At 46.0% G+C, this 18,738-nt stretch overlaps 2 protein-coding genes across 7 annotated transcripts in view; one reads left to right on the top strand and one right to left on the bottom strand.

Annotated features, from left to right (window-relative positions):
- The first annotated feature begins 30 nt into the window (after nucleotides 1–30).
- On the top strand, nucleotides 31–9,084 carry ncoa5 (nuclear receptor coactivator 5). 5 transcript variants are annotated; one of them, XM_084036008.1, is made up of 12 exons: nucleotides 31–142; nucleotides 972–1,039; nucleotides 2,286–2,555; nucleotides 2,750–2,857; nucleotides 4,394–4,457; nucleotides 5,719–6,027; nucleotides 6,119–6,237; nucleotides 6,453–6,612; nucleotides 6,763–6,965; nucleotides 7,075–7,279; nucleotides 7,386–7,477; nucleotides 7,766–9,084. In XM_084036008.1, the coding sequence occupies exons 3-12, from the start codon at nucleotides 2,387–2,389 to the stop codon at nucleotides 8,296–8,298; spliced, it is 1,962 nt and encodes a 653-aa protein (XP_083892134.1). In that variant the 5' UTR covers nucleotides 31–142; nucleotides 972–1,039; nucleotides 2,286–2,386; the 3' UTR covers nucleotides 8,299–9,084. The 5 variants fall into 5 exon arrangements, with proteins under 5 accessions (XP_083892134.1, XP_083892133.1, XP_083892132.1 ...); XM_084036007.1 differs by having other exon boundaries at nucleotides 6,116–6,237; nucleotides 6,766–6,965; XM_084036006.1 differs by having other exon boundaries at nucleotides 6,116–6,237.
- Nucleotides 9,085–9,562: 478 nt separating this feature from the next.
- Nucleotides 9,563–18,738, bottom strand: part of slc12a5a (solute carrier family 12 member 5a) — an 80,867-nt gene continuing 71,691 nt past the window's right edge. The window contains exons 16-26 of one of the 2 annotated variants that reach the window (XM_084035894.1): nucleotides 18,487–18,591; nucleotides 18,114–18,282; nucleotides 17,721–17,916; nucleotides 17,207–17,376; nucleotides 16,849–16,980; nucleotides 16,492–16,599; nucleotides 16,042–16,167; nucleotides 15,503–15,735; nucleotides 15,395–15,409; nucleotides 15,055–15,188; nucleotides 9,563–14,174 (exon numbers count right to left, since the gene is read on the bottom strand). In XM_084035894.1, coding sequence (XP_083892020.1) covers nucleotides 14,083–14,174; nucleotides 15,055–15,188; nucleotides 15,395–15,409; nucleotides 15,503–15,735; nucleotides 16,042–16,167; nucleotides 16,492–16,599; nucleotides 16,849–16,980; nucleotides 17,207–17,376; nucleotides 17,721–17,916; nucleotides 18,114–18,282; nucleotides 18,487–18,591 — 1,480 coding nt within the window. In that variant the 3' untranslated portion in view covers nucleotides 9,563–14,082. The remainder of the gene's footprint in view (nucleotides 14,175–15,054; nucleotides 15,189–15,394; nucleotides 15,410–15,502; nucleotides 15,736–16,041; nucleotides 16,168–16,491; nucleotides 16,600–16,848; nucleotides 16,981–17,206; nucleotides 17,377–17,720; nucleotides 17,917–18,113; nucleotides 18,283–18,486; nucleotides 18,592–18,738) is intronic. The other variant, XM_084035895.1, reaches the window with a different exon arrangement.

Genomic DNA, 18,738 nt, shown 5'->3' with positions numbered 1-18,738 from the left:
GTGGCTGTGGCCTTAAAAGAAGAAGAAGAAGAGCCAGCTGCCGTAAAGTAGAAGAAGAAGACGAAGAGCGGCTTTGTGAGAAGTGAACAGCTCGGTGCGTGGCCCTGAGCGTCGAACCAGAGATCAATAAGATACGTTGAAGGTGAGTCGAGCTGCTCTGCTGTGTGTAATGATACAAATTAAAACCACAGGCGCGGTGAAAGCGTTCACCTCCCCCGTATTCGGCGGTGTTTCCGCGGAGCTCGCCGTGTGAGATGTGGCCAGGTAGCGATGCTAACTAAGTAGCTAGCCAGCAGCTAACCTAATGTATGTGTTGTTACTACGTAACTACGTGAGCTGCTAACGCGCCAGGTTGTGACGGCGTAATAAACGCAGCGATGTTACGGTGAGTGTTTAAAAACAGCACCACCCCCGAAGTGAAGCCGTTTTATCGGGTTCCTACGACCCGACGGTACGGAGGACCGCCATTAGCCGGCGCGAGCGCTCTCCGTCCTGCCCGCCGACAACCGCACGCGCGTCGTTCGACCACTCGCAGTTGATGCCAAAGGCAGGGACGTTGTTAGGCCTGTTGTAGAGGGGGCTGGAGCCCCCCATCCCCCCAAAAATGTAGTAATTATTTTTTTCTTCAGAATGATCTCATACTGATGAAAGGGTATACGTATATTCTTATGATTATAGCATGTAGTCTGTAAAAAGAGGTTACTTTAGAAAGAAGCCTTTCTGTAAAACGGTTTATATTTTTGTCAGATTTCACAGTGACCTTTAAAACCAGCCGTGGTTTATTATTTACGATTGTCCCTATTATTGATTGCATTATTGTGATTTTCATCATGAACCACAATAACATCCCACATCGCCATATCCCTAGTGAGACAGTAATCAATGTACATCCACAAAATAACAAAGTATTTGAAGTGATTTATTTCCTAAGCTGTTAAGTGGTTATTTATTTATTTTTTCATCCCTTTCAGACACACAACCCTTTCAGGTTTTTAAATTATGTGGACACAGAATCCAGGCCATCCAGGTTCAAGTTAAGGTATGTAACGGGCTGCTTCCTAAAAAGTATTACGTAAATAACCAACCAACCATAAATGCAATGTAACACAAGTGCTTTCACTTTCTTATATCAGTATTGTATCGTATGCATGTCCGGACTGAAAACATCGAAGAGGTTCTCATTTTGCTGAAATCAAAGCATTTTCCCACGTTGGCAAAAAAAAAAGACATCGTGTCCTGAAGACTTTATAAAACGACGGAAACAAAAGAAAACATTTGCGTTCTGGCATTTTCAAGGTGATCGTAACACGCCCACGACTTCATTTCATCAGTGCGATTTTCCTCAAGATGTTTTCACCATTTCAACAGAAGAAGGTGATTCGAACAAATGCTGTATTTTGCATTTTTGCGATTTTGTATTGCGTGAACACGTACAGACTGAATGGGCCTCGTTGTTCTTACCAAACCACACTCAAGCTCTCTCGACCACGTTGCTTAAGCCTAACCATTTTCTGGAACCCCACCTGTATTTTCTCTTCTCTAAATCTTGTCGTCTTTGGGACGTTATCGGGCGAAAAAAAAAAAAAACCTCGGGGCAAGGTTGGCCGATTGCCCACATGCTTCCAAGAGGTTGCTACGGAAACGGTGGATACCGAAAGTGAATATGGGGAGCACCGTAACCTTCGCTGAGTCGGGGCCAACTTTCATAGTTTGTTTTCCAAACTGCAAACAAGAAAACCTACGCATTGTACCTTTTTTTTTTTTTTTTTTTTTTTTAAATCATGGAACATTTTGAATGTCTGACTCTGGGATCGTAACAATTTATCGCCAAGAGTCTATTTTAACTAGGCAGAGTTTAATAATAAAAAAATACCATTGCTCCACTTGCTTTCACAACTGCTGTTTAACGTCGCCATTTTCATTTTGCACCGACTGTTCGCCGCCTCGCGTTGCTCATCGTGAAAGTGAGATGCATGTTTTCACCATCGACTTAAAGCCACTCTTTAACCGCGTCCACATGCGTAAGAAGATCCACTGCAGCGTTAAAAATCTAATACAAGCCCGAGAAATGCAACGACGCATTCAAAAAGGTTTCCGAAGTGTTTGCGATTTAAATGGCACTATTTTTTTGCGCTCCGTTTAAAAAAATCTAAATGCATTTCATTGTCTGAACTTTTGATGTGATATATATACATTTTTTTGATCTGCAACTTTTGCAACTGCTTAAAACTTTCCATCCTTCCAACACGTTTTATCCCCTCTCTTAACTCACTGACATGTTTCAGGACTTTGGACGGCAATTTAAAGACGCTGATTAGAAAAACGAACCAAACTTTTTCAAGCATTCGAGAGTCACGAAGAATTGAACCCCCCTTTTGAATGAGCCATGTCTCGCCGAAGAAGCCACAGCACATCTCCGGGACGGTTTTCACGCTCCTGCAGCAGTAATGATCCCAGAGATTTGGAGAGACGGATTTTTGTTGGGAATTTGCCGACTTCCGACATGGAAAAGAAGGATTTGGATGAAATGTTCAGCCCATACGGGAAGATAATCGGTCAGTAAAACACAATTCATGACAGTTTGAATCATGTCTGGTAGCATCCAGCGACGTTTTTTTACCCATTGAAATGCGAGCATGTAAAATTCGTAATGATGTCCCTACTGATAACCTTTTCAGTGGGTAGGTATCCAAAAATGTTCTTCACAAATGATCTCACGTCTTTCCCACTTAAATTGTTCCTCTTCCAGGCGTGTCCATGTTTCGTGGGTTTGGATTTGTACAATTTGAACGTGTTGAGGAAGCTGAAGCTGCAAAGTTGGCCCAAAAGGGTCGAATATATAAAGGTTATAAAATAGGTAAGCTTTAACTGCAGTGGGTGTGATTGTCTGGCTCAAGAGGAAAGGTTTCTATTGGTGTTCATCAAGCAAAGACACAAAGTAAAGATTAAGTGTGTGTGTGTGTGTGTGAGAGAGAGAAAACCTTTTGCCTGGGCGTGTTTGAGTGTTAATCCTTGTTTTTGTGGATTTGGTGAAAAAACAATATGCATTAACACATAACCCTTATTTCTTTCTGTGGTTAAAGGCTGTATATGAAAGCTAGTTAAAGATGAGACATCGCAGCCAGTAAATAAAATCCTCCGTAACGATGCTGATGCTGTGTTCACACCAAACGCAGAGGGGATGTGAGGCGTTCAGGTGCCGGTTTGACAGCAGCAGGTTTGTTACGTCGGCGAGACAGAAACAAACGACTTTTTAAAAAGCTTGTTTTCTGATCTCGGATCGATCGGTGCTCGGCTGTACGTGTAGCTGCTCCATCAACACTCAAAATCACGTGATCAAGGCATAAATATGTCTCTGGTTCTCACACACAGACTCATCTGCTCTCTGGATTAATTAAACCACACGGATACAATATTCATTTTGTTCTGATTCAGCAACATCACGACTCGATGCTGAAAGTCTTTGTTTCTCCACACATTGTCACAAATTCCCACTCTGTTTGAAATCTTTAAACCCATGGGAATATGCATATTTTGCATCGTCGCGACATTGCATTGATTTTTGTCTGCAATGACTCTGCGTATTGTTGTGAACGCAGCATATTAAGCTGATTAGCGATCACAGGGTCTCTTTGAAGCTCTTTTAGTTTCTTTTTATTTAAAGATTTCTAAAATCATTGTTTATTAAGCAATACAATTTAAGAGATGAAACTTAACTTTCTATTTTATTGGCAAAGCAATGTTTAACACATTCCACTGTTTCTCTCTAAGGCCCCTTTTATACAGAAGATCCTGCAATACTATATAATACCGGCGTAGCGGCGTGCCAGCGTAGCGCAACACGTCGCCGTGTAGTCCAACAGTGCCGGCCGTTTCTCTTACAGACGTCGCTCCGGCTCGGCCACTCATCAGAAATCAGATTTAGCCGTGCTGATTATTTCTTCTTCAACCTTTTCCCCCTTTTGTAGCTCTGTTTACATCATTGGCAAAACAAAGCAAAATAAATAAGTACATTATTAAATTCTGGCAAAGCCTGAATCTCTTGTTTTATTTGCAACACTGTCTGAATTTTCTTCAACGTGGATTCAAACGCGTCAGGACGTCCAACACTTTGCGGATTTGGTCGTTTCTTAAAGCAAAATTTCAAGTTACACGTTCAAGCTTTAGCGTAGAAAAAGAACTCCCTTCATTTCAGTTCGTCTTGAACTCAGTTCAACACATTTGGGCATCTCGATTTTTTTGCTGCATTTTGGATTGTCAATCTCTGGATATCGGAGCTCATTTTCATTTGGATCGTGGAAGTACTGACGCGGCCACTCCATTCTGCGTGAAAAAGAGAAAACTGATTAACATGTCACTGTTATGTTCAACGTTTGGATTGATTTATTTTCAGATGTAAATATGGCAGTGGAGCGACGGCAAGCTAAACCTCAATCCCAGCAGAGCCCTCCACGAAGGTAAAGTAACGTGACATGGTGTTGAAGAACTACAATCACCACTTAGGTGTAAATCAAAAACCAAAGCGGTCATTCCCACCGGTGGTGAAGTCCTTAATGGAAGACGGGGTTGTGATGTTCATATGAGGGACAAACATTTCACCCTAAATTAACCTTTTCAAGATGTGTTGAAATAAAGAAAATGGCCACATGAATGTAAGTTAAAGTGTCTTTGTCTCCAACGCTTGTGTGGTTTTGTCCTGCATCCCGTCTCGTAGCCAGAATACGCAGCTCTCCGGGTGAAGGTTGGTAGTGCGAGTCCCGCCCTGCCCCGCTGCTATTGAGCAGGTTCATGTCCCGTCACATGGCCTTTTAACGAACTAGATACATGACACCACAAAGCATCCAGCACATCACCCAAGTTTAGTGCTCGGGGTGATTTTGGGGCTCGGACACGTTCACACCCACAAGAAGAATATCACAATATTCTAAAAGGACATTTTATATTGAAGTTGTAACTCAGTTTTCAGTTGAGCATCGTTGGAAATAATATTAATATCGTCCCCAGAAACAAATGCTAAATATTGGAAGAAGACGGGGTCAAATTGTAAAGAGGACACTTCCAAGAGAACCTCCCTGAAGTGAAACTGTTTGTTGAAATGCTGCCAGAGCAAACAATAGAACATCCTGTAATTATGAAATGTTGCTAAGCCTGACTAACAGAAGAGCGAGCAAACATCCACCTCTTCTTAACATGAAAGGTTCAAACGCCACTCAACATCTCTTCACTTCTAGGAGCTCCAGTCTACTAGACCTCTACTGTTCTCTAGAATTTTAATCAAAGGTGCATTCTATGATTTTTTTGCAAACCCACATTTGCACGATGGGAACGAGGCTAACTGAAGAACAAAACAAACCAAGCAAATACTAAAGGCGTAACATAAGCCAGCCGTGGGTACGTAAGCTGGATTCACGGTCCGGGAACCTCGAGCGGTCGCCGACTCGACCGCGGGTCGCTGGACTTCAAAACGCCGTTGTTGACGTTTGTCGGGGATCGCCTCCTGGATTGAATTTGTGCTAGTTCCCTTTTTGCGAGCACGACGGCTGCTTCCTGTTGCTCTGATCCCGGTCTGTGAATAAAACCGTTGAATAAACACATTTAAGTTTTAACACCACCTGTAGGCCTGTCCTCGCCCGTCCTGGACAAGCTGACCCTGTTGTAGTATTTCATAGACCGCCTGGACTCAACCTTCCTCGCACTAATTGGTGACTTTTCTCTCAGAGCCCCTTACGGCGGCTACGGGGACAGCAAGGAGCCCCGGCCTCGGTCCCGGTCTCCGGTCTACGGGCGCGAGTCTCGGGACAGCCGCGATGCTGGACGGGAGTCTCGGGAGGGCCGCGATGCTGGACGCGAGGCTCGGGAGAGCCGCGATGGGAGGGACCCGGGTCGGGACCCGGCTCGAGACCCGGGTCGGGACCCTGGTCGGGACCCAGGCAGAGAGCCGAGGCCGGGAGGACACTCTCGTGACCACGATTACCGGTACCGTACCTCTGAGAGCAGAGACAAAGACCAGCGGGATCCTACATACAGGTGACTCCTGACGCTCCTCAATTGCAAGTTCAGCATGAAGTTGTATTTTTGATTGAGTTTTGTCTGAACCTGCGATGTTTCCACACAGCAGAGACGAGTATGACCGGTTCTACCGGAGTGGCAGCGCTGCAGAAGACTATTACCGGAGGAAGGAGGATCCCTACAGGGACCCGTACAGGGACCCCTGGAACGGACGCCGTGACCCCGAGGGTACGTGTGTTACAGTGGCATGCCACACTTGTGATAACAATATACATGTGAGACGCAATGGAGGTCCTCTAACCAACAAACCCACTTATTTTAAGTTGAAAATGTCTACTTATAATAACTAACGCACATTTCCAAGTCAGTTGTACCAGGAATTCACTGAAGAAGAAGAAGCATTTAGAATTGTATTGACCTTGTGCACCTGTGTGACCGTCCAGGCCCCGCCTCCACCGTCTCCTCGGCTGTAGACGACCGCGCCCGGCCAGAAGAGCGCCGGCGTAACGAGCTGTACCGGCAGTACTATGAAGAGCTGCAGCGGCGCTACGACACCGACCGGCCCGTCGACTGCTCCGTCATCGTCGTCAACAAAGTGCAAAAGTAAGTCCACTGTCCGGTCATGTGTACACGTTCCACCGCTACGCTGCATGTTTTTATTTCATATCGCTCCCGTGTGTGTGTGTGTGTCTGTGTGTGTGTCTCTGTGTCTGTGTGTGTGTGTGTGTGTATACTTTGCTTCATAAACAACTGTAGGGAGTATGCGGAGACGGTCGGGAGAAAAGTCCGGGACCTGGGCATGGTGGTGGATCTGATCTTCCTCAACACGGAGGTGTCACTAACTCAGGCCCTGGAGGATGTCGGCCGAGCCCGCACCCCCTTCGCCATCATCATCACCCAGCAGCACCAGGTCCACAGGTCCTGCACCGTCAACATCTTGTTCGGCACGCCGCAAGGTAACACGGCCGCTCGGCTGGCTTCGCTCGGCTCGCTTCGGCCCCTCCAGAAAGAAGAACGACAGCGTTTCAAAGACGTCTTCATCTTTTTGTTGTTTTTGACCCGCAGAGCATCGAAACATGCCGATGCAGGACGCCATGATGCTCGTCGCACACAACTATGACACCTACAAAGTTGAGAACCGGGAGAAGGAGCGCGAGGAGATCGCCAGAAAGGCTGCCAAGATGGCGGACGACGTGTTGCTGAGGGAGCCGGACAGAGAAAGCCACCCTGTCTCCGTGCTCACCGCCATCACGCTGCTGTCTGAGAACAGGTTCGGTAGCTTTCACAGCTCCTGTTGGTTGACATGCTTTAGTTTCTCAGGCAGCGTTGGTGAAAATAAGAATGAACTGTATCTCTCCTCTGTGGTTGCCGGGTAGATTTGTAACTCCAGATGAAATGGATAGTCTGATGGCTTACCTGAAGGACAAACGAGCCCGACTGCTACGAACCACCGCCGACCCGCTGACAGGTGAGGAGGAAGGGCTGGTTAAAATATTGTGACTGTGATTAAAACCGTACTCTAGTTCTGGGCCTGAGAGATCCCTTTAAAAAGGCCTGGGATCAGATTTCATCCATTACATTCTGTCATCATCGGCTCAGATTCACAATGAATGAGAACACTCGGTATGGATGTGTTAACATGGCCTCGTGAATGTCCTCCCATGGTAGAATTATGATTTAATTGTTTGTTGACAAATTAAAGCTTTGCCTGTAGTCTGCACATCAGCCAATTAAAAGTTAACCTTTGACCTCACAGCTGGAGTTCACGGTGCGGCCCCTGCGTCGGTCCACCACGAGATCCCGACCTCCGCCGCCGTCCTGCCGCCGTCCCACTCGGCTCTGGCCCCGCCCCAGTCCAGCCACCTGGGCCTGCCGGCGGGCCCCGGGGCCTCGGCCAACCCCAACCACCAGCAGGAGCTGCAGGCCAAGATCCTCAGCCTGTTCAACAGCGGCAGCGGGGTGGCGTCGGGCGTCGGAGCCCTCCCCGCCTCCCTCGGCCCGCCCCCTTCCCAGAATGCGCCGCGCCCGGCCATGCCGAGCCCGTCTCCCGTGTTAACCCAGGGTTACGGCGCCCCGCCGGGCCGCATGCAGGTCTCGGCGGGGGTCCAGAGACCCCCGTCCTCCACATCGGGGATCAACTTTGACAACCCGAGTGTGCAGAAAGCGCTGGACACCCTGATCCAGAGCGGACCGTCTCTGAACCACCTGGTGAGCCCCGCCGGCGCCCAGCAGCCGCCCCCCAACATGGGCCAGGCCCCGCCCATGTCCATGTACCCCCGACATTACTGACCCCCCCTCTGTGAAGCTCTGTGCAGTGAACTCACCAGCTGTGTAGGTAGATTGTATGGTTGGATGTTTTGTAAAAGCTTTTAATCCTTTTTTTATTATTATTATTAACAACTGAGTGTTGTGTTGATTTAATCCTAATTTGATGACGTGATGTCAGACTCCCTAACGTGGTCTGCATTTTGGATTATTAGCCAGAAGGTCTTGGCAGAGTTGCATGTGTGAAGAACATATTTAGGTTCGTGATGGACTCCTGAGTTCAGTTCCAACCATCATCATCAACGTCGTTGTGTTTTTATAGTTTTTTTTTTTTTGTAACATTTTCATTGTCAAACACAAAACACGATTAAAAACTCCAGACACAATTGCTGTAATAAAATGGTATTGGTTTATTGCATTTTGTGCTGACAAATCTATAAAATGGAACGGGTATCGCCAGAAGCCATAGAGATATATAAGCATTTGAAATGTAAAGATAAAACTACTTTTTCCTCTTTTTTTTTTCTCCTTTTAAATGTACCATGAAACACAATAGAGAATAATATGTTGTTTTTTTAAATTTTAGAATATTTAACTTACACTGACACAAAAAACCACCTCCACACTAACTGTATTTGATTTATTTACACGTAGCCCCTCCCACCTCCCCCTCCCCTCCCCCCAGCAGTTACAGGTGCACATGTACACACACACACACACACTCCCACAGAACTGAAAGGAAACACACTACGCTTTACCAGAAGACTAGCACAGTATCAAGGAAGAGTAATGAACCGTTCTGAATGGGGGGAGAAAAAAACAAACATTTGATATCACGGAGATTTGATACAGGTGTGTCTTTGTGTGTATGCTGTATATATATCATCTATATCTACATTACATCTGTCAAGCATCCATACAAAATGTTCCCACGACCCGGTGAACTAAACCAGACACGCTTTTACTCTTCAATAAATAGTTTAGTGTTTAAATAATGAAATTAGAAGATGGTTGAAATCTGCAGCTGGCTCACGTAGCTTAGCACAAAGACTGGAAATCTGCTACCATCTTTATAAACGATAACCAATATTATAAAAACGTCTTCTCCTCGAGAGTTTGGTGGTCAAAGGTCACCGTGACATCATAAGAACTACTTTTTTTGGGGCCATAATAATAATAATTAATATGCTAATTAAGACAATTTCACACAAATTTCTAAAAGAGAAAAAGTGATGAAGCGATTATCCAGAAGTTTATTTTTAATTTGCTGATTTCTGTCAGTTTTCAGTCTGGGTGCTAAATATCATTTAAATATAATAAATACAAATATCATTTAAATATAATCAATAAAGTTTGGATTTTCCCAAAATGTTGACTAAAGGTTTTCTGAACGTCGACATTAGTAACTAATATCCTGAATATAACTAGTTATTGACTGAAACGAGGGTAAACTTCCATCAAACTGATTGATCTGCAGGATGCTCCTCCTACTTTGGCACACACATCAATAACATATTTATCGTTATTAAACGAGAGTAAAGCGGCGTTCCTCGTCCGATTCACCGGAGACACATTTGCACACCATCATTTATGTAGTCAACTGAAATATATACTTTGGTACTCAGTTTATCTGCAGGTAATATTTGACACAATGAAAAGACCTCGTCAACAAATCTACCATTCAAAAATATAATTTGTGTACTGTAATAATAATAATAATCATCTTGGATACAATGATTGGCCAGTCCTAAAGAAAAGAGAAACAAACAAAATCATACTACTGGAAAGAAAAAGGTTTATAAACAAAATACTTTGATACCACAAACACCCAATATAGTTTGAATACACCTTGTTCAGGGTAATGGCATGCATGCACCGAGTTACAGGACATGACTGGACCTGGCTCCGCTTGCACCCCGCGGACGCTCTCGCTCCTCCGGAGGTCGACTGGAATGTGAACACCAGACTGGTCTAATACACCCGGGGGTGCACCGTCTTATCCCGGCTACCGACTGTGTGTGTGTGTGTGTGTGTGTGTGTGTGTGTGTGTGTGCCCTCTCTGCCGTGATCTGGGATTGGGTTTCAGTGTGTTTTCAGCCTCCTCAACCCGGTAACAGATGTGTTTCAGAGCCCTTGGTATCCATTTAAAGGATGGAGACTGAGTAATGATCACCGGCGAGTGTGTCTCATGCTACAGTTGTGCAGGTGAAGGATCTGACCTTGGATCAGTGATGGGGGAGAGAGGGGGGGAGGGGGGCGTGCTGGTTTCTAAGTCGACCCGTCGTGCGTCGTCCAAGCAGAGCCAGTGCCAGAATTGGAAGCGCAAGTTTTATATTCTTTGATCATTTTTCAGAATTATACTGCAATCACATTTAAAATACAGAGCTGGGGTGGATGTGGGGGGGGGAGGGGTATTCTGGGAAAGGCTCACCTCACAGATTTGAGTGACAAGCACTATAAATGTAACAGTTAACTAGTATTCTTTTTTTTGTTGTTGATAAAAGAAGTTTGGCAAGAGAAAAGGAAAGAATGTGATGCATGCGGAAAAAAATGTCCAAGAAAAAAAAACATAATCAGCAGGTTTGATGTCTCTGCATCATCATCATCATCATCAGCACGATGGTGGGAATCAAACACGTGAAGTCTGAGCTGTCCAGACCTCCACGGCGGGCTGTAATACACTCGTGTGCCACCAGAGGTCGCTCCTCCTCGATCCATCGGTGAAAAGTGCTGTGCTGTCTCAGCCTGTGAGTGGTTCTGGTCTGAAGGACCCGGACCCAGACCCAGACCCAGACCCGATGGACACATGTGAGTCCTCCAGTTGTTCATGGAGAATAAATAACACAAACTGTTTGAAATGAAAAAAGCGAACCAGAACAATATTGCACATAATCTTACAGAACTCTTTAGTCCACAGTGATCGAACAGCGTACGACAGAAAGACAACACTCGGGTTACAGTGTCTTCTCTTCAGGTGATTAGATATTTACAAAATAAAAGGGGTGTAATGACCCATTCTCAGGGCCCATCCATACGCAAAAAAACGCAAAAAACTAAAAACCTCCTCTATTACGTTACATAAGACTATTTTGAGCAAGATTGAAATATAACAAGTAACAATATAGTGAACTCATACTTTTTTATTTTTTGCAAAAGACTTGTTTTCAAGGTCTAGCCGTCTGGAACTCGTGTTTTTTTAAAAGCCCGTTCTGCACCGTGAACATGTAAGTCATCACTATAGAAACCACTAAAACAAATATTGCCACATAGTAGCATGCAGACAGCAATTATAAAACATTTATAATTCGATAAATAAACTCGTTTTCCGATAAACTTCTCCAATAAACATCATATATCTTTTCTTTAGATTTTTTTAAAAGGCTCAGTTGATGCAGGCGACGTCGTCGTGGAAACAATCCCAAAATGGCCGCGTTTAAAAAAACAAAAAACCCACGTGAACGTTAAACGAACTCGGAGTTATTTAAAAGAAAATGTTTGTGAGAAGACGTCTTTGAATGTTTTTTTTTAACGTTTAGCAGATAAATATTCATATTTAAATATATTTTTTTGGTGATTACGTTTCTTTCAAGTAAATGAATATATTAAAATCGGTTGTTATGGGATTAAAGGTGGTAATAATCACGAGAGCTTCTTGTTTTTAAAAAGAGAATAAAAGGGTGGAGGATTTTGCCCTCGGTGTAATATTGCATCACGGTTTTTCCCGTCCAGAGATCTCCGGTTTGCAGGCGCAGCCTCGTCTGGTTCCACATCTCCCACCACTGATATGTATGTCTATACCCTTTAATCTCATCTTAATGTTGCGTCACTCACCTCTATTTACAGTACAAATAAATCTATTGATACTAGCAGCATTCACAACGTATGGTCCGACATTCAGGCAACACTAAAAACATTTAATACTTGTTTGTAAATACTTCTAGAAACTAACTTTTGTTCTGCTTCCCTATAGTTGTATATACTGTTTATATATATACGCATTTATTTATTTATATTCATATTTCTACTACAAGTGCAAAATGACCAAAAACAGTTTTGTTTGTGAAAATAAAATGAAAAAGTAAAGTGACAGCTGTCCTTGGTCAGAGTGAGATGATTCTTTTTTTCCCCGGTTTTTCTGTTTTTAAAGACTTACGAAATCTACATATACAAAATATATGTGTAAAAAAATAAATAACATGATCACATGAGTCCGGATTTCAACTATTGCACATTCCTTCCCAAGATGCACTTTTCTTTTCTTTTTTAAATCCTAAATCTGATTGGCTCACCCGTCGGTCGGGCCGAGTGCGGCTGGAATCTTATAAAACGTCGGGTCGGAGATTCTACTGCATAGAGTTCAGTCTGCCGGACGACACGAGCCGTCGCCCTCTCTCGTTTTCATTTTCTCTCAAATTCAAAATCGGTACAATTTGTTTCTCTTTGAAAAATACTTTGATATGGCACATTTAATGTAAATCTAAATTAAAAGAACAAAAAAACGACGATATATATCTTTGAAGTGACGATCAAAACGACGACTAGCTCACCAATATGTGTAACTTTTGTCTATAAACGTAAATACATATTTGTTCTCTAGATGAAAAAATAACATTTAGTCATTTTGTGTGTGTGTGTGTTTCACTATTTTAATGCAATTTTGATGAATTCATCAAAAAATGTCTCGTTTGCACAGTGCAGGTGCGAGGTTACAATGACGGTTACCATAGTGACAGGAGCCTATGCCATCCAATAAATAAATAAATAAATAAATAGATAAATATTTTTTTGTTTTAAACAGCGTCCTCTCAGACGAGGAGCGTTTTCTCTCCACTAGAAGCTTTTTTTAAAGTATGTCACAAAAATACCACAGTCATACTGAACAACGCGTCAGAGCTTTTCAACATTATTTACACACGAAGGTCAAAGGTCGAGCTGCTGGCGATGATAAACCTCCCCCCCCCCACGCCGCGGTCCTGGTGGGGAAACGCACGATTCACAGTTTTAATTACGCATCAATCTCTACAAACGAAGCTAGCCTTGTCGTTGTTGTCGTTGTTGTTTTTGGCACAAACAGTGGCCACGGGGACGAGGAGCCACTAAGAAAGGAGGACGGGTAGAAAGACGGCGATGGGCGAGTAGAAACACACGGACGCCATGCTGAGGAGCGATCACGTTAAAGAGAACACCGCGGGTTCGATTCCCCTTTCTTCTCCGAATACCGATGTGAAGGTCACAGTACTGAGCACTGGTGGTCCCCGGCCCGCAGGTAGAGTCCTTGAAAGGTAAGACCCCCCCCCAACGAAGACCGGCGTCTGGAGCTGGAGGAGTCCCATCAACACCACACCACCAGGGGGAGCCACCAGACGATCCTACACTCATTTCAGCTGCTGTGTCACACTTGTATTTGAAAAAACAACCAAAAAAAAAAAACATTTCTAAGGATCGTCAGGGATTCAAACGGAGACACTAACATGCATGTGCACTAACGAGCCGCACGCCAAGCGACTCGACGCCAGACAGATTAATTACAGACGAGCGAAGGAAAGAAGAAAAAAAAAAAAGTCTGTTTCGGGTTCGAGTGAAGACGAAGCGTAACAGGAAGAGGAGCTCGCTGACGAGGATGGAGGAAGCAGCCGCCGGCGAGCCGCCGGTCGGACGCAAGACGGCGATCTCACAGAAATAAACGACAAAGCGACGTGATGATGAAGCGGGAGCAAACGGGGACGCCAGCGCAGGGCCGGAGGAGGGCCAGGGGAGGGCCGGGGGAAGGGAGGTTGGGGGGGGGAGGGAGGGAGGGGGGCTGCTCTCTCAGGAGTAGATAGTGATGACCTCACGGCCGCCTCCGCGGACCAGGAGGACCCGGTTGAGACCGTCGGTGAGGACCTCGAGGAACTCCATGTCTTGGAAGGGAAGTGTTAAAGAAGCTAGCAGCAGTACGTACGATAAAAACCCACAGAATCGTGAATCGTGGTTCGGACCCAGAGGACTCAAAACTCAAGGAACAAGTTCGGTTTTCTCACTTAAAAGGTGCGTTCACAACAAATGCAAAGCACATTTTTTGCTTGGAGCTATTCAATACAAAGTGAGTGCGAATTATGGAAATTTTGGGAAATGTGGAAATATACTCTGTTGAAAAAATTGGTGTGAAAGCCAATCAGCGTTGAGACTCTCCTCCCGTGTTTTGGTGTGAACGCACCATTAGAGTCAGATGAGAAGACTATGTAGAGTCAGGACAGTTAGCTTAGCTTAGCCACATCGATCTGCTCATCTGTCTGCAAGAAAGCCTTTTGTCAAACTGTTGCTTTAAGACTCACTGTTTGCATTTACCTGTACAAGATGAAGAAATATTGATTAGCCCGGCTATGAAATTGTTTATCAATTCTCAATATTAATAATCGACTTGAAATGCAGTGGGCTAAAGGACCGTTTATCGCTTAAAACACAAAAAACGACTTAATTCCTGGAGAAGGAAACAAGTTTGCATCTTTTTCGATGTTTATTTCCTGAAAGTCTTCTACTTATGTGGGTCAGTATATCAACGGCTCATGGAATGTAGTCTTAGTTTGACTTTTATATTCTGGACACGATCTAATATATATTTATGTGGTAGTTTCCCGAGGATAGCTTTCAGATAAAAAAAGAAGACTTCCACTAAATACAGATTCACTCAACTGCATTTTACGCCTCCAGCTTTGTATTCATATTTTATGAGAATGAGTCAGCGGCGTCTCTAAACACTCCGCCGTCGGTGAACCTACTTCTGTCCCGGCTGAAGGATACAGTTCTCGTCACCTGTCCGGTTCTTGGGCGGCCCCGGCATGTTGAGGAGGACCAGCTTGGCCTCGGAGGACTTTTTGATGATGACCTCATTCAGCCGGAGTGCCGTGTGCATGCGCCGCACGTTGGACTGGTTCCTGAGTGGAGACGAAGCCACGGGGGGAAAGGGAGGTCAGACGATACGCCGATGATGTGATGGTGTTATTAGGGATGCATTTAGGTGAACACGGAGCCGCTTCATTCACACACACACGAGTACTCCATCTTCATCTGCTCATGTGGGCCGATGGGATGATGGGATGTGAATGGACTGAATGAGGTTCATGAGGACTTCGGTACTTACAGGTTCTCCCACTCACTGCAGCGCGGCAAGAAGAGAAACACAGTTATCACCACTGAGCCGGGAATCAGGTTAGTTAGTCTACCTGGTCCATGCAAACAAAAGACTCACGGCTTCATGTTGAAGATGTCTTTGATGCCCTCCGGAGTGGCGGCGCCGGGCGGCTTGGCCGGCTCGCCGTCACACTTCTCGGTCCAGGTCATCTGGACCTGCTCCCCGGGGCTCTGGGCCCCCTCGGCCGGGGTCAGCGGGGTGGCCGGGGTGGCGGGGCTGGCTGGGGTGGTGTTGTCGTGGATGAGCTGGACCTGGACGGGGGGGGACACAGGGGAAGAGGCCGACTTTGACTATGAGACGGACGGGAGGAAGCGGTGTGGGGGGGGGGGACGGATGCAGAGTCACGTGTACGTTAACATGGAAGGTCGAGAGTCACGAGTCGAGGTGGTAACGGGGGGAATGCGGGTCAAAGTCACAGAGAGCCACATGTGTTTGAGAGAGGGGGGGAAGAGAATTGTGATTAAGGATTTTATCAATATCAATGAAATCCCAGCCAGAGTTTACCTTCCACAGTGTCTCCCAAAATGTCAAACTATTCCAGTTTGATTCTTACAAATAAGCTTGACACCTAAACCTGAGGTCGGCCGGCGTCTTACCTCCTCCTCAGGCTTCTCCTCCTTGCCCGCCGCCACCGGCTCCTCCGTCACACTCAGCTGGGTCGTCACGGCAGCCGGGTTCTTGCGGCGGATCGACCCGCGGGACGAATCGGTGATACTCTGGATCTACAGAGGAAGCAACGCAAAGGACGGAGTGACGTGGAGAACCGAGGCAATATCACCAAAGAAGGAGGAGCTGATAATAGTGCAACACTGAGATCAATATCTTTTATTTTCCACATCTGTCAAAACGCCGTCCTGCAGCGATGCACAGAAGCAAAGCAGCTGTAGATGCGAGGGGGGCGACGGCGTCCCACCGCTAGGATTTAAACCGTAGACACGCCTTTGTCCGGAGGGGCTTATTGTGTCACGTGGTGTCAATCAAATCCCGCCGAGTCATGGCGGGTCGACCCGTTGAGTCATGTCATGTCTACGTCGGGGCGTTCCTACCTCTCTCTCTCGCTCGGTCTTGGTCAGGTTGATCTGTTTGAGCATCTGTGACCGTTGTTCCATCACCAGGGTCTTCTCGTAGGTGTAGGCGGAGATGTCGCTGTCATGCTGTGAGGAAAGGAAATCACAGGTCATATCTATTGTCTAATCCCTCAGGTACGATGCTCCTCGCTCTCTGCTGGATCCTGGATGGGATGTGCTTGAAACAAGCGTCAGTAACTAGTTGGGGTGAGAAGGTGTTCCTCCTGGTGTATCTCCAGAATGGAAGGTCCAGATAATCGTGATATGAAATGTTCATATCGTCCCACGACAACGTACAGATCTGTTTCTTACATAAATAGTCTTGAGAAAACTCACCATTTCTACGACTTCCACCATGGCGTCGATACGGAGGTGATACAGGAAGGTGGTCAGGTCTTTCTTCATCTGGATGCTGTTGTCGTCCAACTGGGCCACGGTGAAGATGCGCATCTTGCACTTCCTCCAAACCTGAGCAGCAAAAAACAACCTGCTGCTGAAGAATCCCCACATAATAGTTCTGTGACTGTTTTTCTTTGGCAGATCTTGTCTGTTCAGAACCATGAAAAACTTGTCTACAGAAACGACTTTCTCAAAGTATTAAAACTGCATTTTGAACTACATCCCAGAATCTAGAAGCTTTCCTCGTTGACGTGTTTGTACTGCACCTTTGCTTCCCTCAGTATGAACTGTGTACCTTGTGCTGGCGGAGGAGGAAGGGCAGCAGCATCAGCATGCCGCCGTCGTGGACGATCCACCACACGTCGATGTGACCCTCGGTGAAGCGCTCGCCGTTGGACGGGAAGGCGGCGATGTTCTTGGGGACGAGCAGAGCCAGGTGAGCGGAGGTGGTTTCTCTGACCAGCTCTGCAGGATGAAGACGTACGGGGGGCAGAGCGTGAGAGAAAACACCATTACAGGATCCGTTATTGAACTATGATCACTATTTTCAGTGTTACGGTGTTTTGGATTTCCTTTCTTGATGTATCTAAACCCTCGATGGCAAGCCTTGACAACTAATACCGGTCAAAGGTCCTTCCCTTGCTTATTCTGGAGGTTTTCTTTCCAGCGGATTGCTGATGAGGTGGAGCTGGAGGGGATTTTGTCTGGATGAGATGCTTCGGATCAGACATGGACATAAAAAGCACCTGAAACCCGCAGTTCGTGGCTGAAGAGGATTTGCTTTTTGGATAATGTGTGAATGAACCCACCAACAAAGTTCCTCCAGGTCTGGTGCTCGTCTCCCTGCCTCCAGTTGCGTGGCCAGGACACCAGCACGGCGTTGTGCTTCAGGCCTCCCAGCCCGCTGGCCTGGAGGAGGTGGGAGGTGGCGTCCCGCAGGTTCGAGGACACGGTCACCTGAGAGAAGCCCTTCACCTTCTCCGTCTCCATCAGTTTACGCAGCGCCTGGAAAAGGCAAGACAGAGAATATCCAGACAACTTCGTGGCTGGGTTTTTGCATATTTATTTCTACAACAAACAACAACAAAACAAGTACCGTTGTACTTGTTTTGTTGTTGTTTGTCGTATCAGGGTCACTGTAGGAAAAAAAACACAGAGCCGGCAATATTCCGAGAAAATGTCGCTAACTGTACTCTCCGTACCTGCTCGGCCCGCTGCGACTGCTCGTGGTTCTCCAGGTACGTTCCCTCCAGAGCCGTTCCCACGATGGTCAGACCTTTCCCCGCCTTCAGCTGGTTGGTCAGCGACAGCAGACGAGGCTGCTCCACGTTCTGCTCGGCGTCGGTGCTCACCAGCGTCAGCAGCTGAGGCCTGGAGGGGGTCGATGCGTGAGGACAGAAAAGTAGGAGAACGAGGTCGTCGGGAAGGAGAGGAACAGTGTGAACGGTTGACGTGTTAATATCACACTAGAATGGTGTTAACTGTGTGTGTGTGTGTGTATGTATGCATGTATATGTGTGTGTGTGTGTGTGTGTGTATGCATGTATATGTGTGTGTGTGTGTGTGTGTGTGTACCTCCAGTTCTTGGTGTGTGGCGGTCCTTCTTCCAGCCGCATCAGAGCGTAACGCGCCGCACTCAGAGACAGACCTCGGATCCCGTCACCCCACTCCTTCTCCGCACTGTGGAACACACACACACACACACACACACACACACAAATCAATATTCCTGGATTACAACATGAACACTAGTTTTACAGTCAGCACTGAAACAGATCGTCTCTTTCAGACGACATTTAATTAAAGATCAGCTGCTAAACGTAAACG

The sequence above is a fragment of the Eutrigla gurnardus genome, assembly GCF_963514095.1.
Source record: "Eutrigla gurnardus genome assembly, chromosome: 2".
Classification (NCBI taxonomy): Eukaryota; Metazoa; Chordata; class Actinopteri; order Perciformes; family Triglidae; genus Eutrigla; species Eutrigla gurnardus.
Note: the sequence above shows the minus strand (reverse complement) of the source record. Positions and strands in the feature narration are given on the sequence as shown.

Bases quoted from the DNA above. Each gene is read 5' to 3' on its own strand.
- ncoa5 (XM_084036006.1), top strand. From the start codon at position 2,387: ATGTCTCGCCGAAGAAGCCACAGCACATCTCCGGGACGGTTTTCACGC. The intron at 2,858-4,393 runs GTAAGCTTTAAC...ATTTATTTTCAG, and splicing joins ATATAAAGGTTATAAAATAG to ATGTAAATATGGCAGTGGAG. The intron at 6,966-7,074 runs GTAACACGGCCG...TTTGACCCGCAG, and splicing joins CTTGTTCGGCACGCCGCAAG to AGCATCGAAACATGCCGATG.